The 11,273-nt window shown below is 40.2% G+C and overlaps 1 protein-coding gene across 1 annotated transcript; it reads left to right on the top strand.

Annotated features, from left to right (window-relative positions):
- Positions 1-8,390: 8,390 nt before the first annotated feature.
- LOC105916508 (proline-rich protein 13) lies at positions 8,391-9,662 on the top strand. The gene is made up of 4 exons (XM_012851045.3): positions 8,391-8,635; positions 8,712-8,758; positions 8,842-9,152; positions 9,328-9,662. Exons 2-4 carry the CDS (start codon positions 8,740-8,742, stop codon positions 9,376-9,378), a joined length of 381 nt encoding a protein of 126 aa, XP_012706499.2. The 5' UTR covers positions 8,391-8,635; positions 8,712-8,739; the 3' UTR covers positions 9,379-9,662.
- The last annotated feature ends 1,611 nt before the right edge of the window (positions 9,663-11,273 follow it).

The raw sequence follows: 11,273 nt of genomic DNA, 5'->3' as shown, positions 1-11,273 counted from the left end.
TTCAATCAGGGTGAGCTCTGGACTTTGACTAGGCCATTATAGCATCTTGATCCTTTTCTGTCTCTGTGTTGTCTGTTGTAGATGTGTGGCTGAGTTTGGGACAATGACCCGGTTTGGACCAAGCTCCAGTTGTTGGACAGATGGACTCACCTGTGACTCTCAAATACTACAGAGGACTTCATGGTCCAACTAGTGACTACAAGGTACCATGGTCCTAAAACAAGCCCACATCACCATCCCTCCACCACTTTGCTTGTTGTTAGGAGCTGTTTGAGCTGATCTGCCGTGTTGTGCTATTAACACACTGTTTTAAGTAATTTAATGTTTAATAAATAACAGTCTGTCTGTTAGGTATAGTCCATATTGTCTAGAGCTGTCCATATTGTCTAGAACAATATGGACATATTGTCCATATTGTCTAGAACATCTGCCGTGTTGTGCTATTAACACACTGTTTTAAGTAATTTAATGTTTAATAAATAACAGTCTGTCTGTTAGGTATAGTCCATATTGTCTAGAGCTGATATCAGAGCAATAGTTGAAAGGAATCATTCGAGCACTAGCGATCTTTTAACAGCAAACTCTGCACACACATAGAATAAATGAGTGACAACTTCTCTTGAAGTTCAAGAATTTATTAACAGAAATAAAATGAACATCCACAGAACACCACTATATACATATACACTATATGCTGTTTATCTGACCCTTATTTCAATCAACAAATCCTCTCTACTAGGCTAGTGAAGCTGAACTAAAACTACTAAGCAAAATGAAGATAAGAAGGAAGCTAACGAACTATTTACACACTAAAGAAACAAAAAGACAAATAAAATGGTTGAAAACCATCATCAGAATGATTGAATGAATCCTGGTTCACTGCAGATTTAAGTTAGAGAACTAAAGTTCATCTTAAAGAATGTGGAATGAGGGTAAATTAGCTTAACTTAGAACAACATTTTGTATGTGTTTCAACCTATTCACAATGGAAATCATGAGTTAAACAAATCATTATTTGATAAAATAACATTTTAAAGAATAATTTGCTCAGTAAAATTCGTGCCGTTTTATTACTGCAATTATTCAACCGGGACGCTAGGGGCGCTGTGTCAATCTCTCGCTATATGGGTTAATCCTAAAGTTATACAAAACACCATTAAATCGACATTAATGTTCCATATTAATGCGGTAATAACGCTCATAGCATTATCGAACGATGGTAGAGCGAAATATAAACTAGAACTAGAAAAAGCTGTTCCTGCGTAACAGCGAGTGAGAATGCTAATCTGCTGAATGATTGAGCAGAAGATGCAGAAAACATTGAAATCAGATTTGAAGAATTTGAAAAAAAAAAAAGAATTTGAAGGGATTAGAAGAATTTGAAGGGATTTGAAGAATTTGAAAAATTGGAAGAATTGGAAGAAATAGAAGAATTTGAAGAAATTTGAAGAATTTGAAATATTTGAAGAAATTTGAAGAATTTAAAAAATTTGAAGAAATTTTGAGAATTTGAAAAAATTTGAAAAATTTGAAAATTTGAACATTTTTCAAAAGATTTGAATTAATTTGAAAAATTTGAATGAATTTAAAAAAAATTAACAATTTGAGAATTTTGAAGAAATTTGGAGAATTTGAAAAAAATTGAAGGAATTTGAAAAATTTCAAAAATTTCAAAAATTTGAAGAATTTGAAGATTAAGAACAATTAGAAGAATTGGAAGTATAGGAAGAATGTGAAGAATTTGAAGGAATGTGAAGAATTTGAAGGAATGTGAAGGAATTTGAAGCAATTTGCATTGATTTCAATGGGAACAGCCAAAAAAAATCGCACAAAAAGTGAAATATTTTAAAAAGTGTAAAAGTTGGCATAACCATGAGTCATAGCAGGCATGCCGGGAACGAGCCGAACGTTTTGACACCAAAATTGTTGAAATCGGTTGAAGTATGCGGGAGTAGTTAGACGCCGACGGAATAATTCTAAGCAAAGGCAGCCTGTCCCTGACCTGCAGTAACCTCTGGCCAGCTGAGTTCTGTTGTCATGGAAACTCACTCACGCCTGCAGGTGTCCGTCTACTGCAGGCAGTGACTTATGGTCAGGCGAGCTCTAACTGGAAAAAAATGGCATCACTTTGGCTCGAACAACTCTGGATTTTTCGTCAGCTGTTTGGGCTAGAGACGTAATTTTTTCTGCGTTTATTTCGGAACGGATTAGGGAACAAGACAAACTATTGTTTTTTTATTGGAATATTTTAATGTAGGCGCAAAAAATCATGAAATAAAGGGGAATATTGACAAAAATTCAAAAATCCTCTAAAATCGGTCCCGAACAAATCGCTCTAGCTGAAAAAGTATGAGAGATATCAAAATAATTCTTTCAGCGTGAGTATCAGCAGGCTTTTGAGGACTGTGGTGCTCATTTTTATGTTTGTACAAAAATCGGTGTAGGCATGGCAACGATGTAAAAAAGTGCATAATTTAGAAAGAAGCAGATCCAAAGCGTTTTCAGAATTTTGCACATTCGCTACTCCCGAACAAATTGTTCCTGCGGCAAAACCGTAACAGTTATCAACAAAATTCCTTTTTTGTGAGTGCCAGAAGGGTCTGGACATGAATGTGTGAAAGTCTCATGTCTGTACATAAAACGGTTTAGGAGTAGCGACGATGTGAAACATGTGTCACTTGGGAATGTCAGGTGTGATTTCTCACCACACCTCCATAGAAAATCAATGGAGAGCTTTTAGGTTTTGTGGTGCTCTGGGGTGATTTGCGAAAAATCTATAAATCCCACACCAATGAAGGTTACATTTCCAGAATCCAGAAAAAAATTCCTACGTTTTGATGTATAATTTATGTGAATATAGTAAAAATTGAGCGAGTGAGAAAAAGTTGTTCAGAGAAGGAAAATCTATAGGAACGGTAGAGTGGCCACTCTAAATTAACTCCCTAGCAACCATAGCGACGCATTCATTTTTCTGAATTTCATGAAAATGCAAAATTATTTTAAGGAGGTACTATATGAAAATGGTGAAAGATATGAAAAAGCTGAAGTAGCTGAAGATAGCTGAAGGTTATTTGAACATTTTAAAAGTTGAATGGCGTTTCTAGCTGAAAGTAGGCTGAAGCAGTAAGTTGTCAAAAAGCTGAACATTTTGAAGAATTTGAAGGATTCTCCATTTAATTTCAATGAGAGCAAAAAACTCACAAAAAGTTAAATATTTTAAATATTATAAAAGTTATAGTTACCAAAAGACATAGCAGCAATGTCTTGAACGAGCTGAACGTTTTGATACGAAAATTGTTTAAATCGGTTGAAGTATGCAGGAGTAGTTAGATGCCGAAAAACCTACGGAATAATAATCAAGACCTGAAGGAACTTAATAAGTGAGAATGCTGTATAGCATTCTCACTTGATTATGTTTAAAACGAACCGTAGTTGCGTTGACTCGGTGGTAGCACTGATGTTACCCGGGAATAGCGCTATGCTAGCAGACATTTGGCGCTAATTTTAAAGGGGTTTGGTGGCAGTTCCTTGTTGCCTCTAAGAGTCGCAAATTTCTTTGTGGCTTACAAATTAGTTAGATTTTTCCTCATGGTCTTTGGTTTTCTCCAAACATGGAGCTCTGCTTTATGGTCAAGCATCTCTACTTTGGTTTTGATTGTCCAGAGAACATTGTCCCAAACTCCAAGCAGCTGATTCCATAATTGTTCCCCCTTGGGAATAATAATTTTATCTGCAGAGTGATGGACTCCTAATGACAATAATGAAATTACCTTTGTGAACAGTTTTTTTTTTACAGTAACATTACCCAACAGCGAGGGACACCTTGGAAAAAAATCTTGTGAAAAGTGAGACGTGATATTTGAAAGGTTTGGTGTTTGGAGGCTTCTCAGTAGTTGCCTCTGTAGTTGGAATAGTTGCCCAAACACTGGAAACTTTCCTCAAAGCTCTTGGCATTGAACTTGATTTGTCAGTGAAAGCTTTGTTGTTTTTGGCGTTGTAAAATAACACCTTGCAGTTTCATAACCGTTGGTGCTTGAAGCATCACTGCAACTCTTTAACAGCAGAAAATGTTGAAATACTGGTTTCTTTGTTCGATAAGATCGTCCCAACTGTGCACACATCAGCACACTGGACCCATGCATCATGCTCTGCAGAAAGGGGAAAACAAAGAGGCAGTTCTCAAGCTTAGGTGTGTTTAATACGTAGGCCGAGTCCAACATTCATCTTGTGACTTGAAAAGAAAACAACATGAAGCAACAGTTGATCAAATTTAACTTGACATTGATAGATGTCAAGAAACGCTGATGACCACATTCTTTACGGCAAACAGGATGAGATCACGGAGTTCAGGAGAAGCAGAGAGGTTGGGCTCAGAGGTGTGGCATCGATCCCATAAAAACAGCACCAGGTACCAGAGAAGCCAGTGGGTCGGCTCACCTGGACAGAACTCTACTGAGGGTCCTTCATCTGCGGTTTTCTGAGGTAAGACAGAGGCCTATCAGAGCGGGAGGGTAGTTTAGTGTTTCTGTTTTGTTTCCTCTAAAGTTTGACAATCATCACCATCTCTGCTTTTAGAGACAGAATTTTCTGCACGTTGTAACTGCCAGAGGCTGAAGCTGTGAGATGGATCGACACGGACACGGTAAGAAACCTATCTCTGAGCTAAATCGTTGCTCTCCCTCTGATTTTTACTTCCTAAAGAGCTGGATTTTATTTCGATATTTTAAACAAAATGGCTTATCTTTAGATTAGAGGAATCGAAACACCCTTTATTGCACCAGTAAAATCAGTAAGGAAATCCAGGTGTAAGATGGAATCATGCAAATTCACACAAAGCAAAATATAATCAAAACCCATGACACCAGGAAAAAAATACTTTACAGTTAATAGCATAACTTACACTGAAGCTGATTAGAATTATTTTAAAAATGTACGAATGTGGAGGTATGTTTGTCAATTAAAAACAACAAACTAAACACAAGAAATGGAAACTTTTTAGGATAAAGTGATTCAAAGGTTAGACTCAAATTCCTTTGATAATAGTCAGCTACTGAAAATTAGCCAAAGTCCGAAGAGAAACCTTAAAAGACCTTCAGAAAACCTGAAAAATGTTGATTAGGACCATTTGTCTGCCTGTTTGGGCAGAAAATATAAGAAAATGTGCAACAGATTAGATTATTTTTCATGTTATTTGCTTGAACCTAAAACCATCTTTAAACAATTTCCTCAGGGGGACATGGCCACGGACATGGCGGCTGTGGTGGCAAAGACCATGGACATGGACATGGTGGTTGTGGTGGGAAGGACCATGGACATGGACATGGACATGGTGGTTGTGGTGGGAAGGACCATGGACATGGACATGGTGGTTGTGGTGGCAAAGACCATGGACATGGACATGGACATGGTGGTTGTGGAGGGAAGGACCATGGACATGGACATGGACATGGAGAAAAGCGGAGGTGCAGACGCAAGCGTGGTCACAAACACACCAAATGCCACAAGAAGGGGAAGGAATGTGACAGGGTGAGATTGAGTTCTTTGCTTGATGTGCTAAAAAGTAGATGTTTTCCCATCTGCACGATGTTTTCTGAGTAAACATTGCAGTGACGTCAAATTAAGGTGTCAGAAAGAGACATAACGACTGCTTCTGTTTCCACCTCCTCTGCAGTCCTCCAGCAGCTCCTGCAGCAGCGACTCGGATTAGATGGAGACGTCACCAACATCTGCAGTAATCAGTTTATTCAATGAATCACAATGAAAATAAAGCTTTTTACACAAAGGCCTCCGAGGTTCTGGGAATGCAAATTATTATCATTTTATCCAAAGGCAGAATGAGAGATTGTTGGATATCTTGCATTGCAGTGATTTCTAATAAAATCTATAAAATTCAAACAAATTATCGCTGTCAGTTTTAATGCTTTCTATTTCTATGCATTGTTTTTTTTTCTGATACTTGAATGCCCAGAGTGTGAGAAGCTTTGCTGACATCAGTTCTACTTTAGCCTAAATTCTCAGATCCAGATGTTGTTGTTTTTTCCAGCTTTTTCCTCCAAGCAGTCAAACTTTCATTCCATTTTTTCTAACTGATTCTGATCCATAATTCTGAAGGTTCTTCTGAGGGTTTCATGTGGGATTGGGCTGCCTTTTCCTGCAGCTTGTAGCTGCTGTACTGATCTTTGGGTGTAAATCAAACCTTTTTAAGGGATAATTCAGATTTAATGTGCAGGTCATGTAAGACTTGACTCAATGAAAAGCAGCGAGTAAACACAACCAGGCACCAGAGGGAAATAAATGACGGTCCAAATCTGCCGAGCCCTCCTGCTAATTCTTCACCCCCCAGGATGATCAGGACCAACATCAGAGACTATAGAGCCATGACTGACATCCAAGTAACACGACCGGGTGGTTTGATACGACGGGTTGTGAGACGATACGCTCAGCGGTCCGTTCTTTACTGGATCAGGGTTTAAATGGGAATTCTGATGACTCAGGGTATTTATGGTGAGCCATGAGACCCGTTTCCATCTGTAGGACTAAACGGCATGAAAAAGTTCAACTTGAACCAGTGGAGTCGCATTTTTCTCGTTTTGCATTAAAAAGGTTCTGGTTCTGACACCGGGCCTCTTTGCAACCCATGCTGGTCCAAAGCTGCATAACTGAGCCAGACGGTTCTCATGTAACCTCATCATCTGGTTCTGGTTCTGGTCACGTGTCTGCACGGCATCCTGGAGACCTGCAGACCTTCACTTGTTACGGTCCGCTCTGGTGTTTGTTCTGGACCATATAAACCTAAAACTCATCATCCAGCCTGGGTCCAGAACTTTTCCTGTCATCAGAATGAATTATTGTGTCTCATAAAAGTTCTCACACCCATAAAGTTTCCCATATCTTGTTGCGTTATACAACCATAAACCTCAGAGGATTTTGTCTGGTTCTAATGTGACTGCAGAATTGTGAATTTGAAGATCGAAGTTTTATTTGCAAATAAACAGCATTAAAATTTTGGTCCATCTTCTAAGATCTCAGTAAAGCACCTGGACGTTTGTTGCTAGAAGTTGACCAATGAGAAAAGTTTCCAGGGGTGTGAAGACTTCTGCAGCGCTCTGCACAGCATACAGTTTACTCTTTGCAGGCCTCGGTATCTGAGAAGTAACCCCTGAAATATTCCCTCTTTACTCCTTCTTCCCGTTTCTCTGCTTTATCTGAAGGTTTTTATCGCGTTTTGGTTTCTGTGGACGGTTAAATCAGAGACCTTTATTCACCAACACTACCACACCCAGTTCACCTGTACAGCCCCAGCTTTTATCGCCTTCATATCTTCTATTAGTTACGTCTTTCTTCAGCGAATAATAACGAGCAGCTGTTGCAGAGACGCATTTAGAAATCTTGCACTTTGGTTGTTTTCTCAGAGCTTTTCTCTGCAGCAGAATCGGTTCTGGTCGGTCCGCCGTTTGTCCCGTTTTAGGCTGGAAACATGAAACTGTTGAACTAAGCATTAATGCAGGGTGCACACATCTGTCTCCCTCCCCAACAATGAAAGTATGCATGAAGCATGTAGCATCTACTTTTAATGGACCAGACAAATTAAACAGCTAAGCAGAAATCTTTGTTGTAAAAGTGCAGCTCCAGTTGGGTTGAGTTCATGTTAATTTGGACCTTTTATTGATTTATTGTCAGAACCATAACAAGGTTTGGGTTTTTAAGTTTGAATTAATTGTAGATTTTCTCTAAATCACAAGAGGTCAGAATTATACATACAGGTTCAAATACATTAATACACCCAGAAGTTCTGGTTCAATGTCTAATCCATCAGCAGCTTTCTGGCAGATAATGGACTGCTCTGCTTGGCAGAATTTGTAGAGTTCATTCAAGCTGCTTGGTTTAAATTTAAAGGCGAAGGTAGAGTTTCAGGAGTCAAAGATGGAGATGTTTGGACACAACCATGAGGACTTTGTGTGGAAGAGAGGCTGCATGGTTGTATTGCTGGTTGCACCGTTGCCTTGCAGAAAGAATGTTCTGGGTTCAAATCCCAAACCGGAATCTGTCTGCATGGAGTTGCATGTTCTCCTCGTACATGGATGGGTTCCCCCCAGGTACTCCCGTTTCCTCCTACAGTCCAGAGCTGTTTGTCCTCTATGTCCCCAAAGCTGTTCAGACCTTAGACCACCAACTGTCAAACATGGTGGGGGGAGGGGGGGAATCATGCTGTGGGCTGTTCTGTTATCACTGGTAGAATAATAAGAAGGAAAAGTGTGGTCACATGTCTACCAGACCGACGCCTGGAGTTTCTGTGGTCGCAGAGAAACTTCCAGAGGAACGTTTAAGCAAATATTGAAGGCTTTGTTCGTATTTCAGCGTGGAGGAGAGTGTAAATCCAAACTCTCTCCTCCACGGTTCTTGTTTACCCTGAAAATAACGTTTTTAAACGCATTAAAAAGATTAAAACTGACATTAAATAAAAATGAAGGAGGGTTTCCACCAAGGAGACGGTTAAAGTTAATTATTATACAGCGTCTCATGTAGGTCATGTAGGCAGTAAAGACCTGCCCTGATGAGGTGCAGCCGGGCATAAAAGAGGCTGCAGGTTTCAGCTGAATCAGGAGATCCTCTGGAACCGCTGGTTCTGAACCAGGTCTGAAACTTTCTCTGTTTGGCTCGTTCCTTTAATGTGGCACACCTGATTTAAACACCTGTTTTCTCTCTTTCAGAACCTGTAGACTCAGTGGATTTCTCAGAATGTACGGCCAGAATCAGGGTAAGCCCAGTTCGGATAAAAACTATTTATCATTCATTTTTGTTATGTGCAACGACCCACTCTGGTCCTTTCTGGGGGTCTAGGGAACCAGTACCCAGGTGGGTACCCCAACCATCCTCAGCAGATGCCAGGAGGTAACCCTGCGTTCCCTCCGCCGATGTCGAACTGCCCTCCTGTAGCTGGACATCCGGGACACGCACACGGACCTGGACACGGTCCCGGTCCCGGGCAATGCCCCCTAAAGTGCCAGAGCCAGTGCAAGGGTCAGTGTCACGGAGATGGACACAAAGATAAGAAAAAACACAAGCACAAGGACAAGGGGAAGCACAAGCACAAGGACAAGCATGGCCACAAACACAGCCACTGCCACAAGAAGGGAAAGGACAGCCACGGGGTAAGAAGGTTTTCCTTTCAATGCCGCTTATTTGCTCCAAAATAAATCATTTCACTGTTAATTTAAAGTTTTCGCACAAAGTTGCAACCTAAACGCCAAGAGATGATCAGCGACAGACTGTTAGGTCTAGCTCTACGTGAAACAGATCTAACAATGTTTTCTGTGTCTCTCTCAGTCCTCCAGCAGCTCCTGCAGCAGCAGCAGCAGCAGCAGCGACTCGGATTAAATGGAAACATTCTTGGATCTGAAAGAACCATCAGTTCTCGGGGTCCTGCTTCCTTCTACATCTTCTGGTTTTGTTGTTTTCTAGCATAGAGATGTTGTCAGTTAAACCTATTAGAGGCACCTGATCTGATTCCTGTCTGAAAAAAACTACTGAACCGTTGTGAGAAAGGCACTTTTCTCTAAGAAAAACCTGATCCTGGATGTGTTTGCTGTGGCTTTCTGAGCTGGAAAAAAGTAATTTCAGTGCATGATGAATGTCAATAAATTTATTTTACTGCCACCCACTGTCACGCCTGAATTTCCTCATTGTGGGGCAATAAAAGTATTTGTTATATATTGCTTCTCCACCTCATCTTCCTAGTTTGTACAGGTGAGACTTGCAGAACCCAACTAGGTTAAAGTAGAGCATCACACCCTGTTTCTACTGTACTTTTATCTTGTTTTGTTAACCTCAGTAATCAGTAATCAGTCAGTTGTTAACAACGAGGAACGCCCGTTTACACAAGTTCACGTTAGAGGTCAATGTTGCGTCAGAAAAACTGGTTTAAACTCATCGAGCTGCATTGTGATTATTCTCCCAAGCTCCTGCATTTGTAGGAGTTCAGAAAACTGAAGTATTAGTGGTTCACTGCTCTGAAGTCATTGTAAAAACTAAGTACAACTTCTTTTTGGACCAGTTTGGTCAGAGATATATCAGAGGCGGGGTACGCGTGCACAGGGCAACACAGAGACACAAACATGAATCTAAAGGCGATTCAGAAAGGCCAATTAAATGACAGGCTTGTGTTTTACTGGAGTACCCAGCGAGAACCCTTGCATGCACAGGCAGAACATGCAAACTCCATGCAGAAAGACCCGGATTCAAACCCAGGACCTTCTTGCTGCCAGGCTTGCAGAGATGAGATGTAGAGGCGACAGCAGCCTATCTGGAGAAAACCAAACCCAGCATGTCATCATTCTCACACGTTCTACTTGATTGAGCACGTCTGACAAGCCCTTTCCCTTGTTAATTCAGCGTTATCAGGAAACAAGCTGGTATTGCCTCATTATCTGATGAAATGTGCTTGCAGTCATGCTTTAAGGGGCAAAGTTCAAATCTTTCGAAGGATTCATATGAATATTTAAGGCTGTGGAGGCTTTACTTCTGACTCACAAACCAAGTCAAGACTTCAGAGAGTAAAGTTTCAACGCTTTAATCAGGTCTTTAAAGAGAAAATTACTGAGTCAGTTCACACTGTAAAGGGTTATATCTTACATATTTCTGTGGATACATTTCAAAAACATTTCCTTTAAGTAATGGAAGTCAAGGCTCAATCCTCTGAAACATAAAGTTTAACCGTGCACCATTATTGTTTCCATATAGGCATTAATAAGATGCAGCCAGAAAGATTTATGAAAAAGGAAAACGATGAGGGAAAATATATTTTCTATTTTAGTGTGGTTTCTGTAGCAGTGAAAAAACCCGAGACAAACATCCTCAACGTTTTCCAATGCTATAAAATGTGTAGAATATATATTAAATTTCATCATATCTGTCAGGAGAGATTTGCGTCATAAGCTGCGACAAATGTTTCTTGCAGTTCGGCGTAGCGCCAATCGGGTCGCTGTTGTAAACAAACCGGTGGGTGTGAGATGAGCCATGGATCATAAGGGAAAAAGAGAAAGATAGCTGAGGAGAACAGACGATTCAACAGTTCTTGGACCAAATTATTTGCTTTCATTGCCAATGCGGAAGGGTTGCCTACATGTTTGCTTTGTAATGAGAAGTTGTCAAACAACAAAAAGAGTAATGTGGAAAGACATTTCCAGGGAAGGTATGCTGCATTAGCAGCCGAGTACCCAGCTGGGAGTGAGAGAAAAAGTGCAATTACATTACTGCTGGAGAAATTAGAAGAA

This window comes from Fundulus heteroclitus, unplaced genomic scaffold, assembly GCF_011125445.2.
Source record: "Fundulus heteroclitus isolate FHET01 unplaced genomic scaffold, MU-UCD_Fhet_4.1 scaffold_53, whole genome shotgun sequence".
In the NCBI taxonomy this organism is placed as follows: domain Eukaryota; kingdom Metazoa; phylum Chordata; class Actinopteri; order Cyprinodontiformes; family Fundulidae; genus Fundulus; species Fundulus heteroclitus.
Note: the sequence above shows the minus strand (reverse complement) of the source record. Positions and strands in the feature narration are given on the sequence as shown.